At 53.7% G+C, this 26,831-nt stretch overlaps 7 protein-coding genes across 7 annotated transcripts; 3 read left to right on the plus strand and 4 right to left on the minus strand.

Moving 5' to 3' along the window:
- Positions 1-2,162: 2,162 nt before the first annotated feature.
- On the plus strand, positions 2,163-4,282 carry J7T55_013222 (uncharacterized protein; the record flags this gene model as incomplete). Its single annotated transcript, XM_053140995.1, has 3 exons — positions 2,163-2,260; positions 2,314-2,411; positions 2,643-4,282. 3 exons carry the CDS (start codon positions 2,163-2,165, stop codon positions 4,280-4,282), a joined length of 1,836 nt encoding a protein of 611 aa, XP_052995565.1.
- A 714-nt stretch (positions 4,283-4,996) lies between these two features.
- Positions 4,997-8,347, minus strand: J7T55_013223 (uncharacterized protein; the record flags this gene model as incomplete). Its single annotated transcript, XM_053140997.1, has 1 exon — positions 4,997-8,347. One exon carries the CDS (start codon positions 8,345-8,347, stop codon positions 4,997-4,999), a length of 3,351 nt encoding a protein of 1,116 aa, XP_052995566.1.
- Positions 8,348-12,866: 4,519 nt separating this feature from the next.
- Positions 12,867-15,233, plus strand: J7T55_013224 (uncharacterized protein; the record flags this gene model as incomplete). Its single annotated transcript, XM_053140998.1, has 1 exon — positions 12,867-15,233. One exon carries the CDS (start codon positions 12,867-12,869, stop codon positions 15,231-15,233), a length of 2,367 nt encoding a protein of 788 aa, XP_052995567.1.
- A 346-nt stretch (positions 15,234-15,579) lies between these two features.
- On the minus strand, positions 15,580-16,404 carry J7T55_013225 (uncharacterized protein; the record flags this gene model as incomplete). Its single annotated transcript, XM_053140999.1, has 1 exon — positions 15,580-16,404. One exon carries the CDS (start codon positions 16,402-16,404, stop codon positions 15,580-15,582), a length of 825 nt encoding a protein of 274 aa, XP_052995568.1.
- A 666-nt stretch (positions 16,405-17,070) lies between these two features.
- Positions 17,071-18,255, minus strand: J7T55_013226 (uncharacterized protein; the record flags this gene model as incomplete). The annotated part of the gene is made up of 3 exons (XM_053141000.1): positions 17,071-17,659; positions 17,752-18,148; positions 18,231-18,255. 3 exons carry the CDS (start codon positions 18,253-18,255, stop codon positions 17,071-17,073), a joined length of 1,011 nt encoding a protein of 336 aa, XP_052995569.1.
- Positions 18,256-19,257: 1,002 nt separating this feature from the next.
- On the minus strand, positions 19,258-23,046 carry J7T55_013227 (fungal specific transcription factor; the record flags this gene model as incomplete). The annotated part of the gene is made up of 5 exons (XM_053141001.1): positions 19,258-21,738; positions 21,872-21,882; positions 21,981-22,024; positions 22,398-22,735; positions 22,807-23,046. 5 exons carry the CDS (start codon positions 23,044-23,046, stop codon positions 19,258-19,260), a joined length of 3,114 nt encoding a protein of 1,037 aa, XP_052995570.1.
- A 2,008-nt stretch (positions 23,047-25,054) lies between these two features.
- Positions 25,055-26,511, plus strand: J7T55_013228 (mandelate racemase muconate lactonizing enzyme domain-containing protein; the record flags this gene model as incomplete). Its single annotated transcript, XM_053141002.1, has 3 exons — positions 25,055-25,124; positions 25,181-25,214; positions 25,302-26,511. The coding sequence occupies 3 exons, from the start codon at positions 25,055-25,057 to the stop codon at positions 26,509-26,511; spliced, it is 1,314 nt and encodes a 437-aa protein (XP_052995571.1).
- Between the last annotated feature and the right edge of the window lie 320 nt (positions 26,512-26,831).

Consider the following 26,831-nt stretch of genomic DNA (forward strand, 5'->3'; position numbering starts at 1 on the left):
CTTTAGCAAGTACATCCTTTAGCAAGTACATCCTTTAGCAAGTACATCCTTTAGCAAGTACATCCTTTAGCAAGTACATCCTTTAGCAAGTACTTAATAAGCACCACAGGCCCGTGTCAGCTGTTACGAAGCGTCTATGGACGCCTGTCACGTGTAATTCTGTTGTATAGTCTCATACTGGATGATATAATGGTATTGCCAGAGTTCGCATCATGAAGGTTGTCTGATATCGTGCCAAAATTTGCAAGTCGAGCAAAGGAGTGGCGAGAATCCAAACGCCGATCCTAAAAAGAGTTAGTTCAAGTTACACATGGAAACATTCGATCACATCAAACAACTCGAGTCTTTACTTTCACGCACATATGTATGGCCAAAGCTCGAACTCGCCGACACACATGGGGTATTTGGATTTGGACCTGATTATATAATCTGATTCCCATTTGTGGTAGAAAAGTCATGGTTAACAGGCTTGTAAGGCGTAAGACGCAAAAATGCAACATGACATGGATTAGATTAATCCCTAATACACCGACTTCCAGAGATCACAATTCATCCTCGCACTTCACATCTTGAGGTCTTGAGGTCTGTCAATTCTGCAAGAGCAACATGCGCTTTGAAATTGGACCTCTGGCCGATTTCCTCGAGGACGTAGACTCATGTGTTGAGTTTGCCTTTGATTGAAAAAGAAGCACTTTGGTAATCTATACTCCGGTAGCTTTCATTTGAATAGGAAATGGACGTTCAAACCTGGAGGACCACTAACCAAATTGGCAAGGCCTTTCTTGGAGGAAATGGCGTATTTGAATAGCAATAGAAATTTGCTTAAGGGCCATTCATCCAGTAGCTCTTCATACCCCAATGCGGCATGCAATTGGTGAGAATACAGTGACCACCATCAGATCCGCATGCGAACCATCGTGCGGGGGGAAATTCCCTTCATTCAGAAGAAGGCAAACGACCGATAGGGCAATGCTTACATGCATTAGCGGTAGCCACCAACCCTGGAGCCTGATAGCCACAAGGAGAGATCGTTGGCTCGTAAGCCTCACTTTTGGCCAGTGTCTCCCACACCTGCATCCTCTTGAAGTGAATGATGGCTGGGGTCTATTTCGTAGGAGACACTATTGGTTTGAATTGACCATTGTGGCATGTCTGCCGTTCTTCGTGCAGGCTTCAACGGAGCTCAGCCCCAATGAGCTGAAAACCTGCGTCCATGAAATCTTTGAACTGCAGTGGCAGTGCAAAAACATTGCCTTCAGTGTAGAGTATATAGAGGAGCATTTAATCCACCTCAGTTCCCGGAATGTTGCGCGTCCCGAGAATGCTTTCGGTGAACTTTGTCCACTTGACAAAGATCAAGGTCCACGGAGAAGGCATGCGAGTCCCATTTCCACCCGGATAAATCATGACACTTGTCATTATTACCCGAGGCTGCGAATTACGCCATGCTGAGCCCTGTGGCCTCAGTCCTAACACCTGGACGCTTACCCGAGCGGAGGCCTCTCTTGGGCTGTCTCCCTACATCACCCAGCACCCTTCAGACACGACCAGTGTCCCTACCAGAGCATGCCCCTTGTCAAGCTGAATGAAGGACAAGAACCTGTTTTTTTGGTGGAACGAAGTCGAAGTATAAAAATGGCGGGGTTTTCAATGGGCGCAAATCGCAGGCTTACCGGAGCTACCGGAAGAGGCATCGTCGCCTCGTTCAGTTGCCTTACGGATGAGCGAATGAGGACCCAGGCCACAACAGACCAGACCACATTTGCCTGAAATGAAGAAAGAAAAGCAATGTTCAGGGTGTCGACAGTAGCCACTCAGTTTGCTATCTGCCACTTGAAGTCTAGACAGCCTCAACACAATGGGGTGAAATCCCTCCGTCTTCCTGCAGCAGCGCAGGGTGAAATCACAGTGCTCCCTACGATACGAGGGCTTCGAAGAGCGGTCAGGACGCGCGTTGTTCTGTGTTTGTGAGGAGCAGACACAATTCTGATACTAGACCATACTGCTGGCAGCCATGTTCAAAACTACGTCTCATCGCCCTTGATTTGGACGACTCTTTTCTCAAGTAATGACTCTCCAGATCACTGATAGAAGCACTCTTTTCTCCATATCGAAAACTTTGGGAGCCAACGAATAATAGACCGAGACAACGCCCAGTCAACATGGAGCGTCAATACTCACAGGAGCAGCATATTCCTGACTACCAGCAGATCATCTCTGCCGGCAACAACAGTCAGCTGCAAAGAGCTTCTCCATGCCCGTGAGTTCGATGCTTCTTTGCCGTGAAGACTATTCTGATGCGCTACACGAAAGGAACCACTTTCAAGATTCAACCGCAGCACGCACCGTCCTAGCCGTAATTCTAGAGATTGTCAAGGTCTCTGGAGATGACCTGAGCGCGGCATACTTGGGTCCTCAGCCGTGTCCGATGCTGAAATGCTTCCATACGTCTGCAACACCCTTGGAGCAGATCTATCATGTTGCCACTTGCACAGAAGCATCGAAGGGAGAGATACGGTGCTGGACATGCCAAAAATGTCACGACTTCAAGCGGTGGCATGCTGTTTGCGCCACTTTAAAAAGTCCGGTTGAGTTGCTGAGAAGGCTTTCGAACAGGAAGCGCCGAAACAACACAAGCACAGGCGAGCTTTCTGCTACCAAAAGAGGAAAAGTCGCATCTAGTGACGAATACACATTTCCGATGCAGCAAGAAAGTCATAACTTCGAGAATGTATGGTCAGAAATGGAGGACCCTAATAGGTTCTTTTTGCACGAGGTCGAATCGACTTCGCATCCTGCTCAGTTGGATGCAAACAATGTCAACATTCACAGGCCTTCGGAAATGGGAGACTCCTCGGTGGCCCGGCCCCTCCCAACACCACCATCATCAAGGGACCAGTCTTGGAGTGAGGATTCACAGAATATGATAGCGTATGGGGATGCAAAGATTTCACAGATGCCGGAACAACCGCCGCCCTATATAGTATCTCCTCAAACCACGATGGATGAATATCAGCACCCCAATATCCATACAAACAACCTCCATCTCAGCATACCTCCTGTCCCATATCTCCAAGCGTCTCCCTTCATGGAGTCTCCCGAGGACATGGAAATTCCAGAAGCCGATCGAGCGCCATGGGATGACCAGACGCTCTCCCATGAGACAGAAAGTCCAAAGGTCGATCTACGGCTGGTACCCAATGCCTTGAATACCGCTATATCTGCACAATACAGCGACTCTCGAGGGAAGGCTGCGTCCAGCTTCTCGAGTTCTTTCGCAGCACCTCGGATACCAAATCCACACAAGCAGAAACAGAACACATGGCCAATACCACTTCACCGCTCGAGTGACGTCCCGAGCTTCCCTCCCATCTCGCAGGTCGCAGCCACATACGAAGAGCACCACCACCAAATCTTGGACTGCATTTCTCAAGTCACAGAAGAGAGCGGCCAAACAGCTCGGCGAACCACCAGGACACGACGCCCCATGGCAAGAAAGGCAAGCTTCGACGCAGGGACACAAGACAGCATCACGGTGAACACACTCGACACTCGGCCCCAGGGCAGTCGCCCGTCGGAAAACGAGAACCGGACCCGAGCGAAGCCGCCGAGGATGATGGGAGGGCACAAGGCCGCCGTCAAGAGCCAGCACGAGGTGTGCGACCTCTGCGGCCAGAAGTTCGAGGGCATCCCGAAGAACCGCAAGCAGCACCTGAAGCGACACGTCGAGTCGACGCACGGCAAGGTCAGGTTCTACTGCGGCCATGCCGGGTGCAGGAGCAACTACAACCGCGTGGACAACCTCCACGACCACGAGAGGAAGTGCCACGGGTTTGTGCTCCAGCCCGAGGCGGCGAACGCACCTGGTGGTGGTGGTGGTGGACATGGGACGGCGGAGGAGGCCCGGACGGCGCTGCTGCTCCCTGGAGGGGGCTCGGAGATAGCTGAGCTAGCAGGCGACGCTGGTCTCCACGAGGGAGGGCAATACGGCGTGGGCAGGGGTTCGGCCACGAATACGGGACGTCAGGTTTCGCGCGCGGTGGAGACGCATATTGCCGTCTTCGGGTATCCGATATCGACCGAGGAGCAGAGCTGGGGCCCCGCGAGGGAGGAGTGGACTACAATGTTGGCAGGCGTGTCCGGGGGGAGCGAAGGAGACGAAGGGGATGATCCTGACGGCAGACATGAGGATGACTCCCCTGAGGAAGGCCTGGGTATGGAGTTGGGCATGGGGCTGACACCCAGGCCGCTGGACTTACCGTGTGCTGCGTGGAGAGTATGAGGAGGACTAATGGGATGATGGCTTGAGCGGGATTCTCAGAGGGCATGACAAACGAGGAGGGTCTTAGGGGTCACGTTCACCCGATCAAGATAAGATCAGGGCTGTTGTGGGATGTGGATTGAGTTTCACACAGTGGGATAATATTTACAAGGGTAATGTAATAATGTGATTGACACGAAAGGATCGACACGAACAGAGGTCATAGCAAAACGATGTCCAGTCATGTAAAGTCTCTCCGGGTTTCGCGCTTTCCGACGATCCTACTCAACGTACGATGGGACGCGAAGAATCATGAGCAACTGCTCTTCTCCATGAGTGTCAGACTTGTTTGGTCTGTAATGAGGTCTACGTAGGCATGGCTTCCAGCATGACCTCGAGGAATCCTCTCTTTCAAGAGGCAGATAGCCGGAGACACATGCGTCGTTTGCGGTAGACAATGACAATGACCGACCTCCTTGGTGCTGGCAACCACGCAAGGCCCGCCGATTTGTACAAGGTTGGATTTGATTGATTTTCAATTCTCCTTCAGCTCGGGGTATAAGCAATAAAAAACACCCACCAGTTGGGCCATTGTGAATGTGGTCCTTTCACCCCTCCTCTCATTCTTCATCTGATACGGTTACAGGCAGTAGCCGCGTTCACAGCCGTTTATGCCATAGCTGAGTTATCGTACAAAGCATCAAAATATGTAGAGTATCATTCACACCACAACCACTAGTTGTCGTTCCCACCATCATTGGTATCTCCATTATCAGTAGCCTTCGTGTCTGCAGTCGACGGGGCCACTACGTCCTTCTTTGGTCCACTGCCTAGTAAAAGCGCTCGGAAATCAGCGTTGCTTTTCATCCCACCGGCAGGGGTCTCAGACGAGACGCCGTTCTCTCCGTTTGTCGTAGGAGCTGACGACGGCTCCGCTTTTTGTTCCTTGTTGATGACACCTCCGAATCCAAGCCCGCGTTTCTGCCCCTTGGACCCAAGCACCGGCCGACGTACCACCGTTGAAGGAGGTGGCATCATCGCACTGGCAGTTTTGCTCTTGCTGTTGTTTGGAGCAGGAGCTGGCGCAGCTGGCTTCTGGTCAATACGGTCGATCCTGACCTCACCCTTTTCTTGAAAAAGGTCGGAAACGGATCCCGTTCTGAGCTTTCGACCTTCGACCTCAATGCCATCCAGGGACAACTGGGCCTTTCCCGCCGCGACCGCATCGACAAATTCGAGGATGGCACCGCCGTGGTCATGGCGAAGCGTGAGTTTGACAAGCTCGCCATGAGTTTCGACCAAAGCCCGGACACGGGCATCATTCATTGTGTCGGGTAGGCCGATGAGCGCGAAAGTTCGCTCCGCCGACTTGGCCTGCTGGGGCTTGGCCTGAACATCATCATAGTCTAACATGGTGTTATCACCTTCCGCGTCCTTCGCAACACTGGGACTTGGTGAAGGCGACATCGAAGGTCCAGCTCTAGACACAGGCTTGAAGTTCTTGGCCACAGACTTTTCCACCTTAAGTATGTTGTTCTTCAACTTTGTCTGGTCCAGCTCTGCGACAGCCGCCTCGGCCTGCTCTTTTGTCGTGAAGACTACGAAGGCAGTGCCGCGACTTTGGCCGGACTTGGTGGTGAGAATGCGAACGCGCTGGACGGTGCCATATTTCTCGAAGATTGTCTTCAGTTCTGCCTCTGCAACCTGCTGAGGGACATTGGTGACGTGAACCTCCCGGCCCTCCTCGACCGCGCCTTCGCGACTTTTCTTGTTGCCAGGGTCCGAGTACTTCGCCACAAGCTTGTATTTGCCTTCAAGCAGCTTGCCATCAAGTTTAGTTGCCTTGGCCGCCCCGTCCGCGTCGCGAAACGTAGCGTAGCAAAAGCGCCGATGGCTGTTGGCCTGGAGACTTGGCCATCTTATCGAGAAGATCTCGCCGCAATCTTTAAATAGGTTGCGGATGAACGAATCGTCAGCATGCGGGGGATAGTTCGTGATATACAGGGTGGTCCCTGTCGCAGGAACCACCTTAATTTGCTGTTGGCCAAAGTACTTTCCGTCGCGAAGGAGTGCAGACTGCGATTCCTCAGGGGTTGCAAACTCGATAAGAGCAACGGCCGATTGGCTGTCGATCTCGGTCTTGTAAACGATGTTGTTGATATGCCCGTATTCGCGAAAATATTGTCGAACCTTGGTCTGGGTAGACTCTGGCGGAAGAGGCAGATTAGAGATGTAGATTGACGTGTTCTCTCGGTCGCGTTTCAAGCGCTGTTGTTCAGCTTCCGAGTCTTGCTGTTTGACGCGTTTGCTCGAGCTCTCTGACGTTTCGTCAGCAACGTCATCCCTGGTCCTCTTCTTCGAAGACGCATCATCCGGACCTTGCGGTGATTGCTCAGCAACAGCTGACGCCTGTGCTTGCTCTTGATACTGTGCCAACTGCGCAGAATAGGCTGCTGCTTGTTCCTCTTGTCTCCGCTCAGCGACAGCCCTCAGGCCTTTGTGCACGGTGTCATTGGCGCGGCGGACGGCTTCGGGCGGCTCGTAATCGTTGCAATGTTGCACGTATATTTCCATGAGCTTCTCCGGCCAGTCCAGCGTGCGTCGTTGTACCGCACGGGCAAGGATGCTGGTGGCCAAGGTCGGTATTCGCAGACCTCTAGACGCCAGAGAAGCAGGGGTTGGACTTCGACCATTCATTGCCTTTTGAGTCTCGAATATGGACATTTCCCACATGTAAAAGGTCAACCAGAAGTTGTAGCTGTCGGCATAGATGCTTTTCTTGGCCAACTGGTTCCAATAATTGCGAGCCTCGTCGACCGTGACTTTCTTCTCGGTCAGGTACTGAATCAGGATGCGCTCAAGACGGAAATTCGGGTCGCCCTTATACTCATTGTCGTATAATCGCTTGCCCCACACCTGCACGTCTTCCAAGGCGGCGGTCAAACCGATCTCGGCCACATCCGCATCCTCATCGGTCGCGTTTGGGTTCATGGCACGGCGCTTCAGAAAGCCGCACCAGGCAGCGTACAAATCAATGACGCTGGCCATACCATCCCGGTCGAGCTGAGAGCTGGAAGTAGCAGCGTGCTTGATGCGTTCGACATTGTCGTAGGAAAGGCCGGCCTCCTCAGCGCTGAGGATGTAGCGCGCCCAGAGTGTACCGGCCCAGGGGCAGTGCGAGACTGCACGCTGAAGAGTGTCCAAAAGGTTCGGGAGGATACGCAGCATATCGGAGGCCTGGGAGCGGCCGCTGCTGAAGACGGTGTACAGAGACGAGACCCAGACGACATAATCAGTCCAGACGCTGTCGTCTCTGGAGAAGATGCCAGTCAGAGCACGCGAGTAAAGGCCTAGACAGATCTCAACCATCACTCCCTGGTGGAAGGCATCTTTGCTTCTATTTTGTCTCATCTCCCAGCCAAGGTAATCTCGCATGACGGTCTTCTCCTCGTCGAGTTTCCCCTCGGCCCGCGCCCTGTTCAAGTTGATCTCGAATGTCTCTCGGTCATCCCAAAGTTTCCTCGTCTCCTGAGAGCTACTTGAAATGTCCTTCATTGTGCTTTCGTATTCGGCCCTGTTGTACTCGGATAGAAATGTAGAGAACATCTGCGAGGTCTCGTCCCAGGTCTTGTGGGGTGTCTGCAGTCGGTTCTTGAATAGATGAGTGATGCGTTGTACACCCTGGTTAGTCCGAGTACTTGACAGAAGCTCCATCTCTAGGGCGACCCAACGATTCCACAGCTCATGGCTGTCGCTCAGGCGGTACCTGATGGACTCGTAGCCCTGCTGCCAAAGGGACAGCGCAGCGTCGAGGGAGAATATTTCGCGACCTATGAGCTTCTCTTCATGCGACAGGCGGTAGCCATTGTTCGCGTAGGAATTGCACTCGATGTAGAGGGACCAGAAGTAGTCGCAGTACGCGATCCATATTCTGAGGCTACCATACTCGGCGTTGACTGCCTGCTTGTAGCGCTCGAGAACGTCAATGCGATTGGAGATGTCTCTGGCCTTGGCGCGCGACTCTTCCTCGATCAGTGCGAGCCAGGCGTCCTCGCCGACTGGCTGCGCATGAGGGCCATTAGCCATGGCAGCGAAGGGGGCGAGTCGAGGGCGGGAGACGACAGGCCGGCTCGGAGGTGAGGAAGAAGGCGAGGGCGTGGCGGTTGCGACGTGACTTCACTTTGCGTGACGTGACGTGAGGGACAAGACAGGGGCGGGCGTTGTGCGATGTGCGACCGGGCAGGATGGCAGAAGGCGGGCGACAGGGGACGATGGAGGCTGCAAGGAGTGGGATGAGACTTCTCGTCGTGTACTGTGAAGTCCCACTTGGCCTGGGGCGCTGCGAGGCGCAAACAGCGAGAGGGTGCACGCACTACCTCAAAGGGAACTGACTGAAGGCCGGCGATTGCGCTCTGGTGTTTGTGGTGTGGGCGTGGGTGGTGGGCGCAGGAGTCAGTCGGTGTCAGGCGGCCAGTCTTCCTCCTCGTCCACGTCACGACAGGAAAATAGAGATGGGGGAGGATGAAGAAATCGCACCATCTGATAATGGAGCCTACGGGACAAAGGTGAGCGTGGGTTTTAGTGAAACCAGGTTGGGAAAAGGTGGGACGCAGTCCAAGAAGAGACGAGAAAAATTTGGTGCAGGTGCAGGTAGGTGCAGGTGCAGCAGGTCCAGGAGGAGCAGAAGCCGCAATAGCGACCGCAACGGCAACGGTGGTGAGTGGTGAGTGCCGCTTGCAGCGTTGCCCAGGCGTGTGCGTGAGAGTGTGTGTCTGTTAAGTGTGCAATGCAGCGCAGCGCAGCGCAGTGCAGGAGTGCGGCGCAAGTACTGTTTGTCTGTTGGGTTCTCTCTGTCTTTTTTTTTCTGCCTGTTGACCCGAGACTGGAGTTAGAGGCACCGACAGAGCGAACTGAATGACTGACTGAGGGACTGTGAGAGGGAAGTCGGGGAGCAGAACAAGGTCCACTTGCTGTTCTTACTGTTCCCCAGTATTAATATCCGCTAATAAGGTAAGCACGCTGCACGCCGCGCCAGGTGCGTCTTGGTGCAGGTCTCAGGTCGGCGGTACGTACTGTACGTACTGCACATGTACTGTAGGCTCTGCCCACCTAGGTACCTAGACCACAGACTACCTGTGTCTTCTGTACTCGGGGAGCTTTGGAGGAGCTTTGTAGTGGAGAGGGGAGCAGAGGAGGGAAGTCGCAGGCCAACGTCGTCCGTTTCCATCCAGCTGCATCTCGTCCCGTTTCAGCGACTCGTCCAGGGCGAACAGCACAGCACATGCAGCACAGTACAGTACAAGGCAGGACCACTTCAGGAAAGGAGAGTGCAGGACGACGAGACGGGATGGGATGGGCAGGGAACAGCCGAGTTCTTCGGCTCGCTCGCTTGGGCCCTTGCACGTCAGAACAACCTTGTAAGGCCAGCCTGCCAGCCTGCCAGCCTGCCAGTCCTGCCGACCTGCCCTGGTCGCTGCGGCTCGCTGCCTCGTGGGCGCGCCTTGGATGAGCTTGCTTGCCTGTTTCCTCCGAGGCAAAAGAATGTGGATTGACTCGTGAGAATGCGAATATAGATGCACACGATGTGTCCCATTCTGCTGACCCGCACCGCACCGCTTTGCACCGCACCACACCGTACCGCGACCGTACTGCACCGTATCGTGTCGCATTGTAATCGCATCGTATCTGGGCGGGAGTCGATCTGAAAACGGCCTCTAAACTTTATTCCAGCCCTTGGGATATACTTCAACCGCATAGGCCAGCCTTGGTCAAGATGGATGTGGGTAATGCGTTGTCAAACCGCTGTCGACAGACCAAAACCAACCGCTCGGCTCCTGTGCCAACGAGACGGTACATGCGCACGCAGTACTGGACTCTGGAGTGTGTTGATCGTTGCCTGCTGCTTCTCCGGCTGCCGCTGCTGCGATACGGTGGTAGACTACCGAACTACTTGCACCACCAGCGAGAGAAGGCGCTTGGAGCCAATGACCCGTCAGTGTTACGTCATAGATACCCTCAGGGAAGGACCCTTCTTTCTTAGTGTCTCCTCACGGGCATCGTTCATGGACCTTGCCCAAAGTCTCCGCAACCATAATTAGCCAGCCGGCGATTCCAGGCCCTTCGTCGCGCTCACCCACTCGGGAAAAACCAACGCTCGACCTGGCCAGACAGAACAAGCATCAAGGAGCATCACGATCACAGATGCAAGCCACTGCAGCCACTCATCACGACTGCCATTGCAAAGTGACCTGATTGTCCATGAATTTTTACGATGTAAGCTCTGTTCTGCTCTGCTCTGCTCAGCTCAGCCCTGCTATGCTCTGCTATGCTCTACTCTGGATGCACACTAGGAATGGCACGTTACCTGACCTTACGCTGCGCTACGCACGCCTCGTGCCCTCACCATCCTCCTTTCCACCCGCTATTCCCGTAAGCTGTGCTTGGCATCCACAAGTGCGCACCCAGGGAACATGCCGTCTTAACCGACTGAACAACTCCCTCCACCTTGGCATCCACTGGGAGGTCTTTTCCAGACGCAATTGCACGACACAGAACCACCCCTTCCAAAGTCTATTGAATCTTAGCACCCGTTTTGGCCTGAGCGAAGACGAGAACGACCGGTCCAAGGGCCTGGATCGCACCAAGGCCACCAGCCGAGAACTTAGATACTAAGAGCCGGGACCACGCGATACTGCATCAGCCCCCTTTTTTGCGATCTCGTACTGTCGTACGTAAAGGCTATCACGACATATCGGCCATCTCGAATCCTCGGAGCAGGATCCGATTTGGCCGTGCTCCTCACATATGGAGCCACCACCAAATCTGCTTGGGCTGTCTCTTCCGGCAGACCATTTTAACCCACACAGAAGCTTATTGCTCGGGATGACGTTGCGTCGGCGCGTCTGGACCAGGCCGTTGCAACACGCCAGATTCTAGAAGCTCTGCACGATGTCTCTATCCGCCAACGCTCGTTCTTCATTCAATATCCAAGAGAACGGCTTTATTTCAGCTTTCGCCATTGGACATCCACTCCGGTTGTAAAATTTTCTAGTCAACATCATCAGGCCACTTTCCAACAGCTCCTCATCATCCCGCAAGTGCTGACACTAGGCATTAATACCCCAAGGCAGCATCGATCTTCAGGACGCTTCCTTCCATGACAGCTCACGCGAGATTCCGTCGCCGGGCGGGAGATTGCCATATCTGCAGTGCTAGGCGGACTTTGCTGCAAGCTCGAGGTCCTGCGCTGTCGATCTCTCCTCTATTCTGACATACAAGCATCAGGTTCATCTCCCGCCTGCACACGGCCATCTTTGAGGGTGTTATTCCCGCGGGCCTTGCAGAGAGTCCAGTCATGATTTGCTGGCGCTTCTTCTCTCATGCGAGGGTCGAGTCCAGCTCCCCAAGGGGAAGGGGGGGGCAGCACAATGGAAATTTCCGTGTTTTACGCGAGTCTACTGCTCGGCGCTTCGGAAGCCGCATGTCGTAATGCGAGGCCACCGCGTCAAAATCTGTTCAAGTATGGTTTCACAAATTTGGCGGTATCGATAGCTGTCCGCCCAGTAGCTGCCTAGATCGCGCCCTGTGATTCTCTTATAATGCCGCTCTTAGATGAAACTATCGTAGAATTGCGAACTAGTATTACTCTGCTCGAGCTCTAGACCGTGTGTACGCCACTTAGTCAGATATCTGCACTGGAGCTGGCTCGAGGTTGTCTATTTCATATCCCTTGTTGAACGGATTTGTAACGGCGGGGAACTATCTACTTGAAGACAGACATTATTCTCACAGCAGCCGGACGGCCAGGAACTGTTTCAATTAGCAGAGGCTGCGGCGCATGAAGCGATATCCAATATTGCCGCCTTCTTGAACAGTCGGTTGTCAAAAAGGCGACAGGATAGAAGAATATTCCTGGCTTTCAAGAGGCTAATAACTGCTCCAATTTCGAGAAGATACCAATTGTATCTGACCAGCAATGTGTCCAGAGAGGATATTTTCGTCTACCTCGAGAATTGGGAGTCAGAAATATTAAGCTGTTACCTTCAACTTCTCTTACAGTATCCAGTATTGTTGCCCACTATATATGTATGTATATGTGCAATATTCTTCTCTGCAGCTTGTAGTCCTCTGTCTTCCTCTAGTCAATAGGAAAGAGCCCCGTCGCTTTTGCGTGTCAATGGACTCAGCCCGGATGACCTCAAAATTGTGGCAGGCTGCTGAATTGCATGTTACTGCCCCCTTCGCGCCGACCAATCTGGTCGAATCTCGTTCCAACCAGACAGCCGCCGGTGCAGTTTTGAACCACGGTTCGAGATTGGATGCAAAACATAGGTAAGCGGGCAGATACGGTGTAAGTTTCGGGGACACCACCAAAACCAATCACGGCCCGCATATGCGGTCAGAAGGGGCGGCACCAGGGCTCCTGATCAGGCTCCAATCGCACCAAGCAGGTGCGGTTTTTACACAAGGGGGCAGGATCAACTGGGCATTTATCTACTTGCCCTTGTTCAATACAAATGAGTAAAATGCAGACAAGGTAATACTTGATCGCCAGCTCCCGTTCGACAAACATTTCCCTATTTGTCCAGCAGAATAGCTGGAAAAGATGAAGGACATCGCAATGAGCATTCAAAAGACCAGATTCGACCCTGGAGCATCTCTAGACAACTCAACAACGACATGTGAAGTCTGTCGTGGCATATGGTCATGCTTCCTGGACCCGACAGCTGACCGCGAAGTCATGCTCGGTTTTGCTGGTGACCCCATCCTTCCCGGCTGCCCCGGACATTCGCCTTTGTTTAATTACTGCAGTAAAGGATCGAAGACCACTTCAACAGAGCGAAGTGATACAAGCGACTCAAGTGAGGACGAAGATGCAAATACTATGGGACACTCGAGGCACACGGGAGATGGAGGGTGGACAGAAATTGTGACAGCATCGCAGATTCAAAGTTTCAAGTCTCTCCGGGCCGTGAGGCGTCCAGCACGCAAAAGAGTCGAAATTCTGAAGCTTAAAACTGGGAAGTATTCATCTGCGTACCATCTCGCATTGCTGAAGAGAGACTCTATTCCAGATCACCCTGGGACCGGAGTCGCACTGGATCCCAAATGGATTGATCTTCGGCTCGCAAGAGGGTGGAAGAAAAGATGCTTGGAGCAGCATGGAACCAAGTGCGACAATCCATTCAAAGTCTCGTCCGTGAAGCCATTTTGGGTCGTGGACGTTGAGAGCGAATGCATAGTCCCCGGCCGAGACTGTGACGCCTTTGTCGCCTTGAGTTACAGATGGGGCAATCATTCATGGCCGAAGGTTACCAAGGAGATTCTCGCCACGCTACGAAAGCCTGCATCACTCGTTACGGCGCATGTGGCGCCGATTGTCCGGCATGCGATGAGTGTCACTTCGTTAATTGGGGAGCGGTATCTTTGGGTGGACGCATTATGCATCGTCCAGGACGACAGCGCGGATACAGTACACCAACTCAATCTCATGGGCGCCTTCTACGCAAGCGCATTGATTACCATCGTGGCCGCCGAGGGAGATTCCGTGGAAGGGATACTAGGCCTCAAAGGGGTCTCAAGTCCTCTCAGAGCGAGACAGACGCTAATTCCGTTCGGTGAAGAAAAGCTCGTGTTCCCAAAAACTTCCATCAACCTCGGGCGCTACCAATCAAGAGGCTGGACTTACCAAGAATACATCATGTCTCAAAGGCGGCTTATCTTCGCAGATGGGAAGATTCATTGGGACTGTCAGTGCTGTAATTGGCATGAGGAAGTGGTTTGCAGCTCTGAAGTCTACCCAAACGCCCCTCATAAGGATCCTATGTATCGACCTAATAGAATACTCCGAGGCCTGCCGGACATCGAATGCTTCATGACACTTATGTCTGATTACAACTTGCGCAGTTTCAGTTACGACGAGGATGTGATTCCCGGTATTTCGGGGATCCTTGCACTTTTCAGTCGCTCTTTCCAAGGCGGGTTTCTTTGTGGGCTACCAGAAATGTTCTTCGACAAAGCTTTGGGGTGGTGTGGCGGTCGTGACTCGCGGCGACGGAAGCCATCAGAGCGACCGGAGAAAGACCGGCTTATGAACTCTCCAAGGATATTGCCCTCCTGGTCGTGGGTAGGGTGGGAGGGCAGAGTCACTGATGGTATAATGAGACCGGAAGAAGCTATCCGAATCAGCAATCTTTCTCCAGATAACCCAGCCGAGGAGACAATTCCAGTTACAGACTGGTTTACTTCAGACTCTGCAAAAGGTACTCATCTTAGAAAGATACAATCAACCTGGTTTGAGAACCGCGACGACGGGTACAAGGATTTTATGAAGCCATTACCTGAGGGCTGGACTCGTCGAAAGGCAAAAGACGTTATGACTAGACGCGAAGATGAATCTTGGTGTCCGCCCGGGTGCAACGAATATGCGTTTGAGCACCGACTTTTCCCCGGCAACTACTATTATTATCCGTTTACCATTACCGAAGGCAAAGAGTCGACGCCACAATTTATGCCCGAACAGACGCCATATCTGTTTTGTAAAACACAAATGGCTCGTCTATGGGCCGTCTGCAGCGTCGATCTTTGGGAAGAAGTTGCAAAGAGATCACCGCTCTATGGTCTGGGCTTGCCAAATGATATAGAATTACAAGTCTTGGAAATCCGCACAGAGTGTAGTGGCCCGGCAGTAGGAGAGCTCTATCTCCACTCCGTGGACCAGCTGACACCATTTCTCATTGCCTCGAACGAATATATCAAGGCCGGCCCTGGACAATCTGTCGAACTGGTCGCGATCTATCGTTCGATCGTACATGAACAGTACAGTATTGAGTCAGCCGTCACTTCAGAGAGATACCGTGTCCTTTGGGTGGAGTGGGAGAATGGGATTGCGTACCGATTGGGAGTTGGATGGGTTGAGAGGGCAGCGTGGGAACGTCTCAATCGGACTGAAATAGACCTGGTTCTTGGCTAAGGGTCAGAGGCGTCAGTGGCAAAGGCTACATTTTGTTCATGGCGGAGTGACTGGATCCAAGTAGTATCGTCAGAGGTAGCAGGAAGGAGAATACGCATTTGTGTGATATTTTAGGGCTTGAAAAGATCGGACCGTCTAGAGTTGGAATTTATTTGTGTTAAATAATACTGCAAGCTGCTAATCTGACACTCCTACAAGATATTGTTAGTAACAAGATGAGCGCGAATCGAGGACGCGAGAGAAGTAGACGCTGCTGGCACATCACCGGGAGATCGCAGTGTGGCCCCGCTTTCGCAGGACAGACGAGTTTTTTGACTGATCATTATCGCATTCAACCTCCTCAGGCCTACTGGAAATTTACAAAAGCCCCTCCATCAACCAGCAATTGTGACCCCGACACATAGCCACTCAACTCCTCGCTAGCAAGGAACACAGCCGGGCCGGCCAAGTCCTTGGTCTCGCCCGTCCTGCCGAGCGGTATCCTGCCCTCCATGTACGTCCTCTTGGCCGCGTCGGCGAGGTCCTCGTCGTTGAGCTGCGTGCGGATCGTCCCGGGCAGCAGGGCGTTGCACCTGATGCCGTACTTGCCCAGCGCGACGGCGGTGCTCTGCATGAGCGACAGGATGCCGGCCTTGGTGGGCGTGTAGTGGGTCTGGCCCCCGCCGCCGACGAGGGCCGAGATGGACGAGATGCCGATGATGGAACCCCCCGGCGGCGACTGCTGCAGCGCCATCTGGCGCGCCGCCGACTGCACCACGTAGAAGGCCCCGTCCAGGTTCGTCCGCACCGTCTTGGAGTACAGGTCCGCCGGCAGGTCCAGGAACTCGGCGAAGGTGCAGATGCCCGCGTTCGACACGCACACGTCCAGCCGGTCCGTCTTGAATGTCTCCAGCGCGAACGAGACCAGCTTGGCCCCCGTCGCCGGGTCTGTCACGTCCCCTGCGAGGTGCGCGAACGAGCCGACGGTCTGGCCGGCTTCCGTGGTGGACTTGAGCTTCTCTGCTTCAGAGATCAGGGATTCGACGTGTGGCTTGTCCTTCTCGAGGTCAAGATGGTTGACCGCGACGTTGCACCCTTGCCGCAGGTACTCGAGGCAGATGGCGCGGCCAATCCCAGTTGTGCCGCCTGTAATGATGGCCGTCTTGCCGGCAAGGACGTTTTTGAGCACCATGATCAAATAGAGTTCGGCGCAGAGCCGTGGATGGTTAAAGGTAAGCGGTAAGAGTGTAATACAGTCACGGACGAATTATCGTCGTCGTCGCGATGTGGGTGAAGAGTGTGGAGGCGGAGTAGGTCTGTGGGACTGCGGGGAATTTGGGGTGCAAGGCCAGATCTTGACTGACAGGGTTGCTCATAGGTGCTCAGGTGCTCAGAAACCACTTGAGGGAAAGGATGCAAGTGAATACAGTAGTGATGATGAAAAGGAGTCCAATTGATTTCTCATTATGAGATCACGTCCGCATCGGACACAAAAGAAGATCTGAAGCCACGAGCTCTTGTGCCGATGACCAGAAACCGACAATACTTAGTGTGGAGAATCCTTGCCTGGCCCACGGACAGGGGCAAGGGCCTCTCCACCGCCGGCAGCACTCGGGTGAATTCAAAGCGAGCAACAAGAGTGCCCATACTTTTCTCTGATTCGTTGACTCAATGCCTAACACCACGTACATGTACAGCCTTAGCTTGTGATAGCAACATGACAAAGCTCAAGATGTCAATTCTCTAGCTCGGATGTCCCTCGACATTAGAGTGGACCACGCTGACACTTCACGTACGCTCTTTTATGCCAGCAAGCTATCATCCTCCTACGATTACCATGTGGACCACGCCTCGAGATTCACATGAGCTCATCCTGGTCGAAGAGCTGCTTGGTGGATCGACCCTTGCGCTGGGCCAAGGTCTTGCGGCCGGACCTAGTAGTCTCGGGCGGTGGGGAAGAGACTCGACGGCGCTTCAGGGCTCCCTTCGTCTCAAAAGTGCCCAGGAACGATCGCGTGAACGTTCTGCCCACAGTCTCTTCCTTCATATGAAACATCTCTCCGGCACGAGGCTGACGCTTCACTGTGGGGAAAGGAGACGCGTTGATGATCCAAGAGGCGCTGTCGACATCGGCTAGGATGACAGCAACAGTGTTCTCCCGGACTCTGCCTTCGAAGGACAAAAGGTGGCGGATACCCGCGTAGTCGCGGCCGGCATTGGTTGTAGGCTTGCTAGAAGAAGGCGCCGATGCCGTAGTGTGGTCATCCGCATCGTAGAGCACACCTTCAAGCCAAGCACGGTCAATCCACTTCATCCACTGCGCTTCGGAGCTGTCAGGTTTGGCCCAGTGGTGGCCGGTTCCGGCGTCCACAATTGTATCGGCGATCATAGAGAGACGCTCCAGAGCGCTGGTGGTACTGGGACAGCAGGCGCAGTCAAGACGGTGACTACTCAGCAAATTGTGTTAGAGTGGATCCAATCCCGTGTGGCAGACCAAAAACAGCCAGGGTGGAGGACATATTGTCAAATCAGTACTCACTCGACGCGCACCGACCACTCAGTGATGGCGTCCTTATTCGCCTGACAAAGGTGTACAGCGGTAGTGATGGCGGAGATGCAGGGAGGACAGTGGACAATGAAGCGGGCCAGCGGCATGTTAGCATGCATGACGGCGGCTTGAATCTCTGGGGCGCCGTAGTTGATCTGCATGTAGTCTGAAGCCTCGTGTTCTCGCACAACCGCGCCGACAGACTTGATGATGTGCTTGGACAGGTTCGACTGATCAACACGCTCGTTGGGGATGAAGCCGGGCTTGGTGCTCAGGTTCGTGACGCCGAATTGGTCGTCCTGGCAGGGGTGACCGCTCTCAAGGCGCATGCACTGGGGAGTGAATGCGAAGAAGTAGTGCCTGTAGCCCCTGTTGGCGGGCACAACCTCTGTGAAGTAAAGGTAAAATGGTCAGCAGTGTGGGAAAGGACGCGATGAAGGCAGCCTGCCTCGTCGGTGTGGAATGCATACCATGAGTGGAATCGGCTGACGGCATCTTGGCGAGGCTGAGGGTGACAGGATGCTGGCTTTCGTTCTGGAAGGAATCTGACCTCTGCGCATAGAGGTCTTGTGAATCTCAGGCAGGGTAACGACCGAGAAGTTATTGAGAAGACGGAAGATCCGAACGAGCAGAGAGGAAGGGTGGTTCTGCTCAAATAAGATGTTGCGCAAGGCATCAGGGCTGACAAGCGAGCTCCTGCAAGAATTGCGTTTGCAACTTGCAGCTGCTTCTTAGTGGTCTGTAAAGGAAAAGGCACGCCACAGTTTGCAAGCAGCCGTCAGGAAAGGCAGCGACTGGCTGGTTTGAGAGGTGTTGACCCTGACACCTGGCACCTGCCTGTCAACAGACTGTTTGTCTACCAAGGCACCTGGCTACTTGCATATTTCAATTTCGCAGGTACAAGGCATTTACCAGTTCTGCGCACAAAGGGTAATCAATGAGGGCATCCTGACACAAAAGGTTCTCCCTAGATCGTTGCTGATTCATGTCTGTAAACCTGCTTGCAAACATTGGGGCCTGACTGTAATAGATGATGCAGACCTTTTGCACTCACGTAACTTGCAAATAGACCCATCCCTGCCTGCTGTTTATGTCCGGCTCTAAAACCGTAGGGGGAAGCTTCTGACCTCAACTCAAATTGAGCCGTGGGTGAAAGGAAAGAGGAAGGCTAGCATTCAAGCAAATATGCCGAGGAACAAAATGTTCCAACCGTGAAAATAGAGTTTGAAAACCTCAATTAATTCCCAGGCTCATCAATGATCATCAGCGCTCTTAACGATTATCATGGCCTCATGCCCTAAGACACCAACCAACCAGCTTTAAGGCTATCATATACGTCGTATGATGCCATGCCAGGCTTTACTCCGGCTAGATGAGATTTTTATACGCCGGAATAGCAAACCCAAATTGAAGAAGAAGAAAAAAAGTGATATCCGTCATACACTTTCCTACAAATGCTTCATCCTCCTGCGGTACGATGTTTATGTTGTACACTTCTCAGTTGAGAAACTTGGCCCCCTCTTGCTTGAACAACCAGTCCCTGTTAGCATCGACCATGAACTCCTGGATGTTGAACTCGTTGGCATTCCCATGCCCGTTATTAGCAGCATCTCCCGACAAAGGAGGCTGCCCACCATCCCTGCTACCACCATGGCCGTTGTTCTCCATCGTGCCCACCTCGCCCGGCGCCCCGACAGGTAGTCTCGGAACGTTGAAGAAGTCGAACACGTCCAGGTACTCCAAGTCATTGGGCTGTGGCGTCCTAGCTGGCGTGACACTTGGGTAGCGACTGTTCCTCCCTCCTCCAAATCCACCGGCGCCCAGCCCGTTGCTCCCTCCCGGGCCGGGCGTCGTCCCAGTGCCCGATATGCCGAGACCATTAGCCCCTGGGTTGTTATGTCGGGGCTGTCGACTGATCAAGAAATCCAAATCGAATGCTGTCCTCCTCATGTCCGCCAAGATCTTGACGCTCGAGGGAGTTCCGCTTTCGCCGCCCATGGCTAGCTGCCCTTCGACCTCTCGGTACTCATCCAGCACTCGTTGGAGCAGACTGCAGTATCTTGCCGCGACAGGCCAGTACAAGCCCATTTCCCTGAGGCAGTCCACGAAGAAGGGCAGCTGTGGGGACAGCTTGTGTTCTACAGTGCTGCCATGCACGAGCAGCAGACGCGCTGCGACCCACAGTGTGAACGCGAAAGGAGGACCCAGTTTCGACAGGAGGCCATTGTTCATGACAAATTCTCCCAATGCCTGGATGTTCTCAACTGCGCCATGACATCTCTGGCTAGCACTGTAAGATGGGTGGAAAATAGGCGAGCGTGTGGTCGGGTAAGCGGCAGAGGAATGCAGACGGATCACCGCGGTGTGGTATGTTGCGTGCAACATGACCCACGCACAGTTGAGCTGCTTCGACCCTGGTTGGAACAACTTGGCCATGTTGCCGAACTCGCCAGGAAGGCCGAACTTCCACGAGGTCAGAGTATTGTCGAGCTCTTTGTAGCGCATCTGCCACTGCTCGACATCTGACAAGGCGGATATATCGACGGGCTGCTTGAGGAACGTATGTATCTTGGAGAAAATACCAAGGATCTCAATGTAATACGAGAAAGCCCCAAGATTCTGAGGATTATCCATCTTATGCTCTGGTGATTCGCCATTGTGTTGCTCATGATGCGTATCGTAGTGGTGCTGGTCACTGAACCATCGCGTCTCAACCTTTTGGTTCTTGGTCCAAAGGTCATCACGGCAAGGCAAGGCGCGGTCGATCTCGCGCTCGTCAAGGGCGAATTCAAAAGCCGTGGCTATCGTAGCATAGCGGTCTAGGAGATATATCATCCAAAACAGCCTTCTCCGACTTTCCTCCTCAATGAAGTCCTTAGGTTCAGGTAAAATCATGGCGCGGAGAGTATATATAGACGTGAAATTCGGGCTGACTGAAAAGGAGCTGGATTCGACGGCTAGGCCAAGTTGCACGACGGAACGAGTTATTAGTGCCATGATGTTCCAGCCAGGAGGACCGTTACTGTCTCCAACGAGGTCGAGGGCGAGAATGACGAGCGCCTGTAAGGATTTGACGGAAGAGTGTTCCATGCCGTAAAGCATGACCCGTTGTTTTGATACTGCGTGGTAATGCCGCCTTCTTTCCTCGGACAGTCTGGCGTCTGCTGAGTACCTTAGCGTGGTGGCCACGATAGCATGAAGAAGGATCTTGTCAGTCTCCTCTATCATAGAAGGCCCGAACAATGAATCCAATGTGGCTTTGCGGTGCAGTATTGGGCACCAGGTGTTGATGTGTTTGAAGTACAAGTCGACCAAGGCATATAAAAGATCATAAGGTGGCAGATCTTGGTCCGATGAAAGAGTCTGATTGTGAGAGTGGGACATATTGACTGTCGGCGAAGGAAGGGGAGCGCCAGCACTGGGGCCATAATATTCTTGAGCTGCGGCGCTTGGTATACCAGATACTGAGACTGATGACATGGCCGAGATGTGGCTGTGATTGGTCGGTGATACTCCTGCCATGGTGACTGCAGGCTGAAAGCCGTCATGCAGCCCTGGCGTTGGAGGAGGTATGCCAAAGTCCATTGATTGGGTAGTCGGAGGATACGACGACGGCTTCTGCAGGAAGAGCGCCGTCTCGGCCTGAGGTGTGCGAATCGTGTCCGGCCTGGTGAAACTGGGCGCTTGGGCGTCACGAGGAGTACCATGGTCACTCGGTAAACTGGCGATGCTGCCCCTGATGCTCGAAGAGGGATTGTGATGGGATAACATGGACGGCTGCGCTCGTTGATGTACGGTCATGGTCGCCTGAAGAATCTCTGAATGGGTCCGCAAGATCTCCTCGAGCTTGTCGAGCCGCTGCTCCAGCTCGCGCCCATATCCGGCGCGCAGGCCAGGCTTCTTGCGCTCCTTGTACTCGCAGTGTGCGCCATTGCGACTGCACCACCCACAGGAGGGCTGGCCGCGATCACACTTGACCTGAGAATGACCTCGTCAGCTTGGCCCTATCAAGTCGATGTGATCCTAAGGCATGGCGCGGTGTTGGAGAGGATATGTGACACGAGCACGCAAGGATCCGAGGGATATGGGTATCTCACCTTTCTTTGCTTACAGAGTTCACATCTTGGAGTAATATTGTCATCAGCGATTTTCCTCTTCTTGGGACTAGGCTCGGGTGACGGAGAAGTGGGCAGCGGCTTCACCTCTATGCTCTCGCCCACGGAGAGCACTGTCGGCGATTGGGAGCATGGAGACATGGGAAGATCTGCAGAGTAGGGAGAAGAGAAACGAGGGCCAGGCGGGATGGACGGTGAAGTGACATGGTTTCATTATGGGTCGACAGACGGACCCATGACCGAAAGGGAAGCACACAGGCTGGGGTAGAGTTTGGAGTCCGGGGAAGATTGACGTGGAGAGGGTGCATGGGGTGGAACAGCCAGCCAGAGACTGGGATGGCCACCAGGGGCACATGGCAGAGCCAGGGTCCAGAGAAAAACCACTCCTGTGTACTGCAAAAAGCAAAAGCAGACTCAGAAGGAGAGCCGGTGAAGAAACCACAAGGGAAGACGATATATAGAGACGGGAATAAAAACAAAGCCACAATATAGAGAGAGAGACATGAGTTGCGATGCACCTACGAGACAGAGATAGGACGTTTCCGCTTGCCATTTCGGCTGACAACCTCAGCCACGTCGTCGTCGTTATCACTTACGCCCTCGTCGCCGCTCTGCCTCTGGTCACCATCATCGAGGATCATGGAATCCTCGTGCTGGGTTTTGACATTGATGCTGACGGCATCTGCAGCAGAGGGCGAGACTGAGGCTGCACCGGCATCACCGCCGTTAGACTGGTTGTATTGCAGACTCAGACTGGCGGGTGAGGGCGTAGTGGCGGCTGGCGGTGGAGACATGGGCAAACAATGCGACAGTGACGGTGACGGTGACGATGATGGAGACTGGGATGAGGGACTGGGGAACTGAGACGCGAGGGCACCGGCACCGCACTCTATCTGTGGCTCGGCCGGATTAAGCTCGAGATGGCACGAACCGCGTCCCGATTGCTTGTTCGTCCGGGGTCGTTTGCATGGGCGTCGGCGGGAGACTCGAGCACGAGCATGAGCATGTGCTTGTGTGTGTGTGGGATGAGTGTCTCGCTGGTCGGGTGTTGGCAGCCGTTATCAGGCGATAAGCGGGGTCTTGGCAGGGACAAAGAAGGGCGAGAAGAAACAGAAGAGGTTGCTCGGGGTAATGTTGTGCAGAGGCTCGAGAGGATGGGCTCCTCGGGCATTTATTGTGGAATTGGAATCGGCTGACCGGACGGAGGGACGGGAGGCACACCAAAAACCAACCCAGGGCCCCAAGGCGGTGGAACGAAACAAAAACCACACGGGCCAGGGCCGGAGACGCTGTCGTGAAAGGAGTTAGTTCAGCCAGCACCCGTGGCCAGGCGATGACTCGGAGCCCTTGTATCCATCCCGTATCAGTACTGTGCCGTGCTACTAACTGTGCATAGTGCAGTGCTCCGTAGTCTGTGTCTGTGTCTTGTGTCTGTGGTGCGTGGTGCAGAATGTGTTCGAGGACAACGGTTTTTTCCTTCTGTGCTAGGAACATTAAAAAAACAAGGAACAAGGAGGACCCAGGCAGGTGCAGGGAAGGTCGAGTGGCCCTCACCTGCCCCCCCTTGTCGTGCGGGGTAAGTAGGTTGCTTTGCGGAGAGGTGGGGCCGTTTGGCCGAATCTTGCCGGTGATTGGACGCTCGTGATTGTGGGGAAATTGGAAAGGCCTGAAAGGGGAGCCTGCGAGTGTTGGCACTGGATAAAAGAGCAACTCGAGATCCACCCTCCTGCCATCTTTCAAATCTTGGTGCCTACTGGTCAATTGGGACTACTGCACTGTACATAGTAGTGCAATCCTGCAGTGGCACCTCCTGTGTCTGCCCGTATAGACGAAAAAGAAACGTGCGTCTCACGTCATCATCAATCACATTCTGCTGCACGAGCTGTCAAGGGGCCATCACGGACATGAATTGTGATGAGATGTATAGAAAAAGGAAAGATGCCAAGGCATTTGTGAGGGAAAATCTGGGGAAGAACATCACAAGACGGTGTGTGGATTTTGGGCTTCAATCCGTTCCGTTGTCTCCAGAGGCATGAATTTCGGGGATTACCTCCCCATCATCTCCACTCCCCAGTCCCAGTCCCAGTCCCCAATTCCAGGTCCTTGTCCGTTTCCTGACAGTCTGACAGTATACAGGCATTTAGAGTGCACATGTGCCTGCTAATGTGGGGAGAATGCACGAGTTTATTTATTCATCTCTTCTGGTACCGTGGCGTACACCATGAAGCAAGCTTCCGTGAGGCTCACGTGGCCTGGAGCGATGAAGTGAGGTCCGAGTTCGCCATTTGTGCGACGTCCTGCAAGCCATAAGAGCGCCGACGAGGCTAATGCAAAGCTTGTCATACAAAGGATGCGTGCTCATGACCTGGGCACCACCGTGGGCAACCACTGCCGACGCGGCAATCAGATATCAAAACAAGGGCCCGTCGGGATGGATCGCAGCCCGCTCACCCTGTTGGGAACGGGACTGGACCTGAAGGATTCTGGCACTTCATGTGCATGAAGCCATCCGCATACCCACGTCTAGCTGATGCGCACGTGATATCTGGAGGACAGCACTGTCCAGAAGTTAACGTCTAGTCAAGCTGTGTTCAATCCACGTCAAGTCACTACTATTGTTGACCCGTGACTGTCAGCTGGCCATTGCACAGCAATGCATATGTGCCGTATCAGAGTAGATAGACTAGATACTCCAAGTCGCATTGCATTGTAACTGTGAGTATGCTAGGTAGACAGACACATGTCACTGCCGCAGTCGACCAGCGGCTCGAGATCACATGCTCAAATATGCAATGCGGTTACCACAGGCAAGCAAGTGGATTTGGACTTGGGATGGCCAGAACCCGGCATACTGCTTTGAGTGAAGGCACTGCTCGGTGCATCAACAGCCCGAGTCATCCTTGGGACAACTCCCCGCCAAACCCCCACTAGACTACTAAACTAACCTCAACGCCATGCGCTCGGAGAGGCTCAACTCTAGACCGAGCAACTTCCGGCTATTCTTTCGAGACCGATCTTAGATTAACTTGACGTCTTCTCCCGTTCCCGCTCACACCTCGAATCCTCTTCAGAGACCACTTCTGAGCCGAGTAACTGCATATCGCCGTGTTGCCCAGTTCTATGGTTTAGCCGTGCTGGTTAAGACACCTTCTATCCTCCTCTACGCTCCTACGGTCACCATGGCTTCCGTCAGACAGTTTCCCACCATCAAGGCCGTCCGGTCATATGTAATCGGTGGAGTCGGCTCAGGTAGGACCACTCATTTTGAATCGAGATGGCAGCAGGAACTGACAAAGACACCTCAGGTGGTGACTATCACAACGTGAAGGGAGGCCACTGGTAAGACATTCCCATCCCCTGATGAGCATCATCCGACCCGATCTCCATCCCCATCCGGCCGAGCGGAGGGCTAACATCGCGGCGCAGGCTCATCGACTCCCCAATCTCTACCCCGGCCTCGCAATGGGAACAGTACCGCAAATCACGTACCAGTTGGGGCATCAACGTCCTCGGATCCTTCCTCGTCGAGATTGAGGCCTCAGATGGCACCATTGGCTTTGCCACCGGCTTCGGAGGCCCGCCAGGCTGCTGGCTCGTTCAACAACACTTCACGCGCTTCCTGGTCGGCGCGGACCCTCGCAACACAAACCTTCTGTTCGAGCAGATGTACCGCGGATCCATGTTCTACGGCCGCAAAGGCCTGCCACTCGCCGTCATCTCAGTTATCGACCTGGCTATCTGGGATCTCCTGGGAAAGCTCCGTAACGAGCCCGTCTACAGGCTAATTGGAGGCGCGACTAAGGAGCGCCTGAACTTTTACTGCACCGGCCCAGACCCACCAGCGGCAAAGGCTATGGGCTTCTGGGGAGCCAAGGTTCCCCTTCCTTACTGCCCTGAGGAGGGCCATGAGGGCTTGAAAAAGAACTTTGAGTTCTTGCGCAAGCACCGCGAGAGCGTCGGCCCAGACTTCCCGCTCATGGTGGACTGCTACATGTCCCTGAACGTGTCATACACGATCGAGATCGCAAAAGCCTGCCTCGACCTCAACATCAACTGGTGGGAGGAGTGCCTGACACCAGATGACACTGATGGCTTCGCGCAGATCAAGCGCGCCCACCCCACGCTTAAGTTCACGACCGGAGAGCACGAGTACAGCCGGTACGGTTTCCGCAAACTCGTCGAGGGCCGCAACCTCGACATCATCCAGCCCGATGTCATGTGGCTGGGTGGCCTGACGGAGCTGCTCAAGGTATCTGCTATGGCTGCCGCCTACGACATCCCCGTCGTGCCGCACGCGAGCGGACCTTACAGTTACCACTTTGTCATCAGCCAGCCCAACACGCCGTTCCAGGAGTATCTGGCCAACAGCCCAGACGGGAAGAGCGTGCTGCCTGTTTTCGGAGACCTGTTCTTGGACGAGCCTATTCCCACGAAGGGATACCTGACGACGGCGGATCTCGACAAGCCTGGTTTTGGGCTGACGCTGAACCCGGCTGTGAAGTCGAAACTGATCCCTGCTGAGAGTCTGTTTAACCCTACAGTGCCCAAGAGCCTAGAAGCGCCGACGGAGGAGAAGCCGAATGGGCCAGTGGCAAGCCTGACGGATAAAGTGAAGGAGCTTACTACATCTTCATGAACTTCTGACATCAAGATAGAACTCGATTATGTTTTCACGGCCGAAAGGAACAGGGTGTAGAATTTTGTTTTCCCGTCAGATTCGCAATGTATCTTAGAACGCTCAGGTGCCTCTGGTGACCAACAGTCAGGCTTCGACTATGACTTGAAATGAACTTGAACTCACGCCGTCTCGTTTCTCATCTGTCGTCATTATGGACATTATAGACACTCAGGTGATAATGTCATTTGCACGAACTCATCAATAAAGACAATTCACTGAAATGGAGCCTGTATGATCCGAGTCCACAGGTCAAGTGAATACAAAGGATATCATTTTGC

Source organism: Diaporthe amygdali (genome assembly GCF_026229845.1).
Source record: "Diaporthe amygdali strain CAA958 chromosome Unknown NODE_8_length_1307975_cov_65_857355, whole genome shotgun sequence".
Taxonomy (NCBI): Eukaryota; Fungi; Ascomycota; class Sordariomycetes; order Diaporthales; family Diaporthaceae; genus Diaporthe; species Diaporthe amygdali.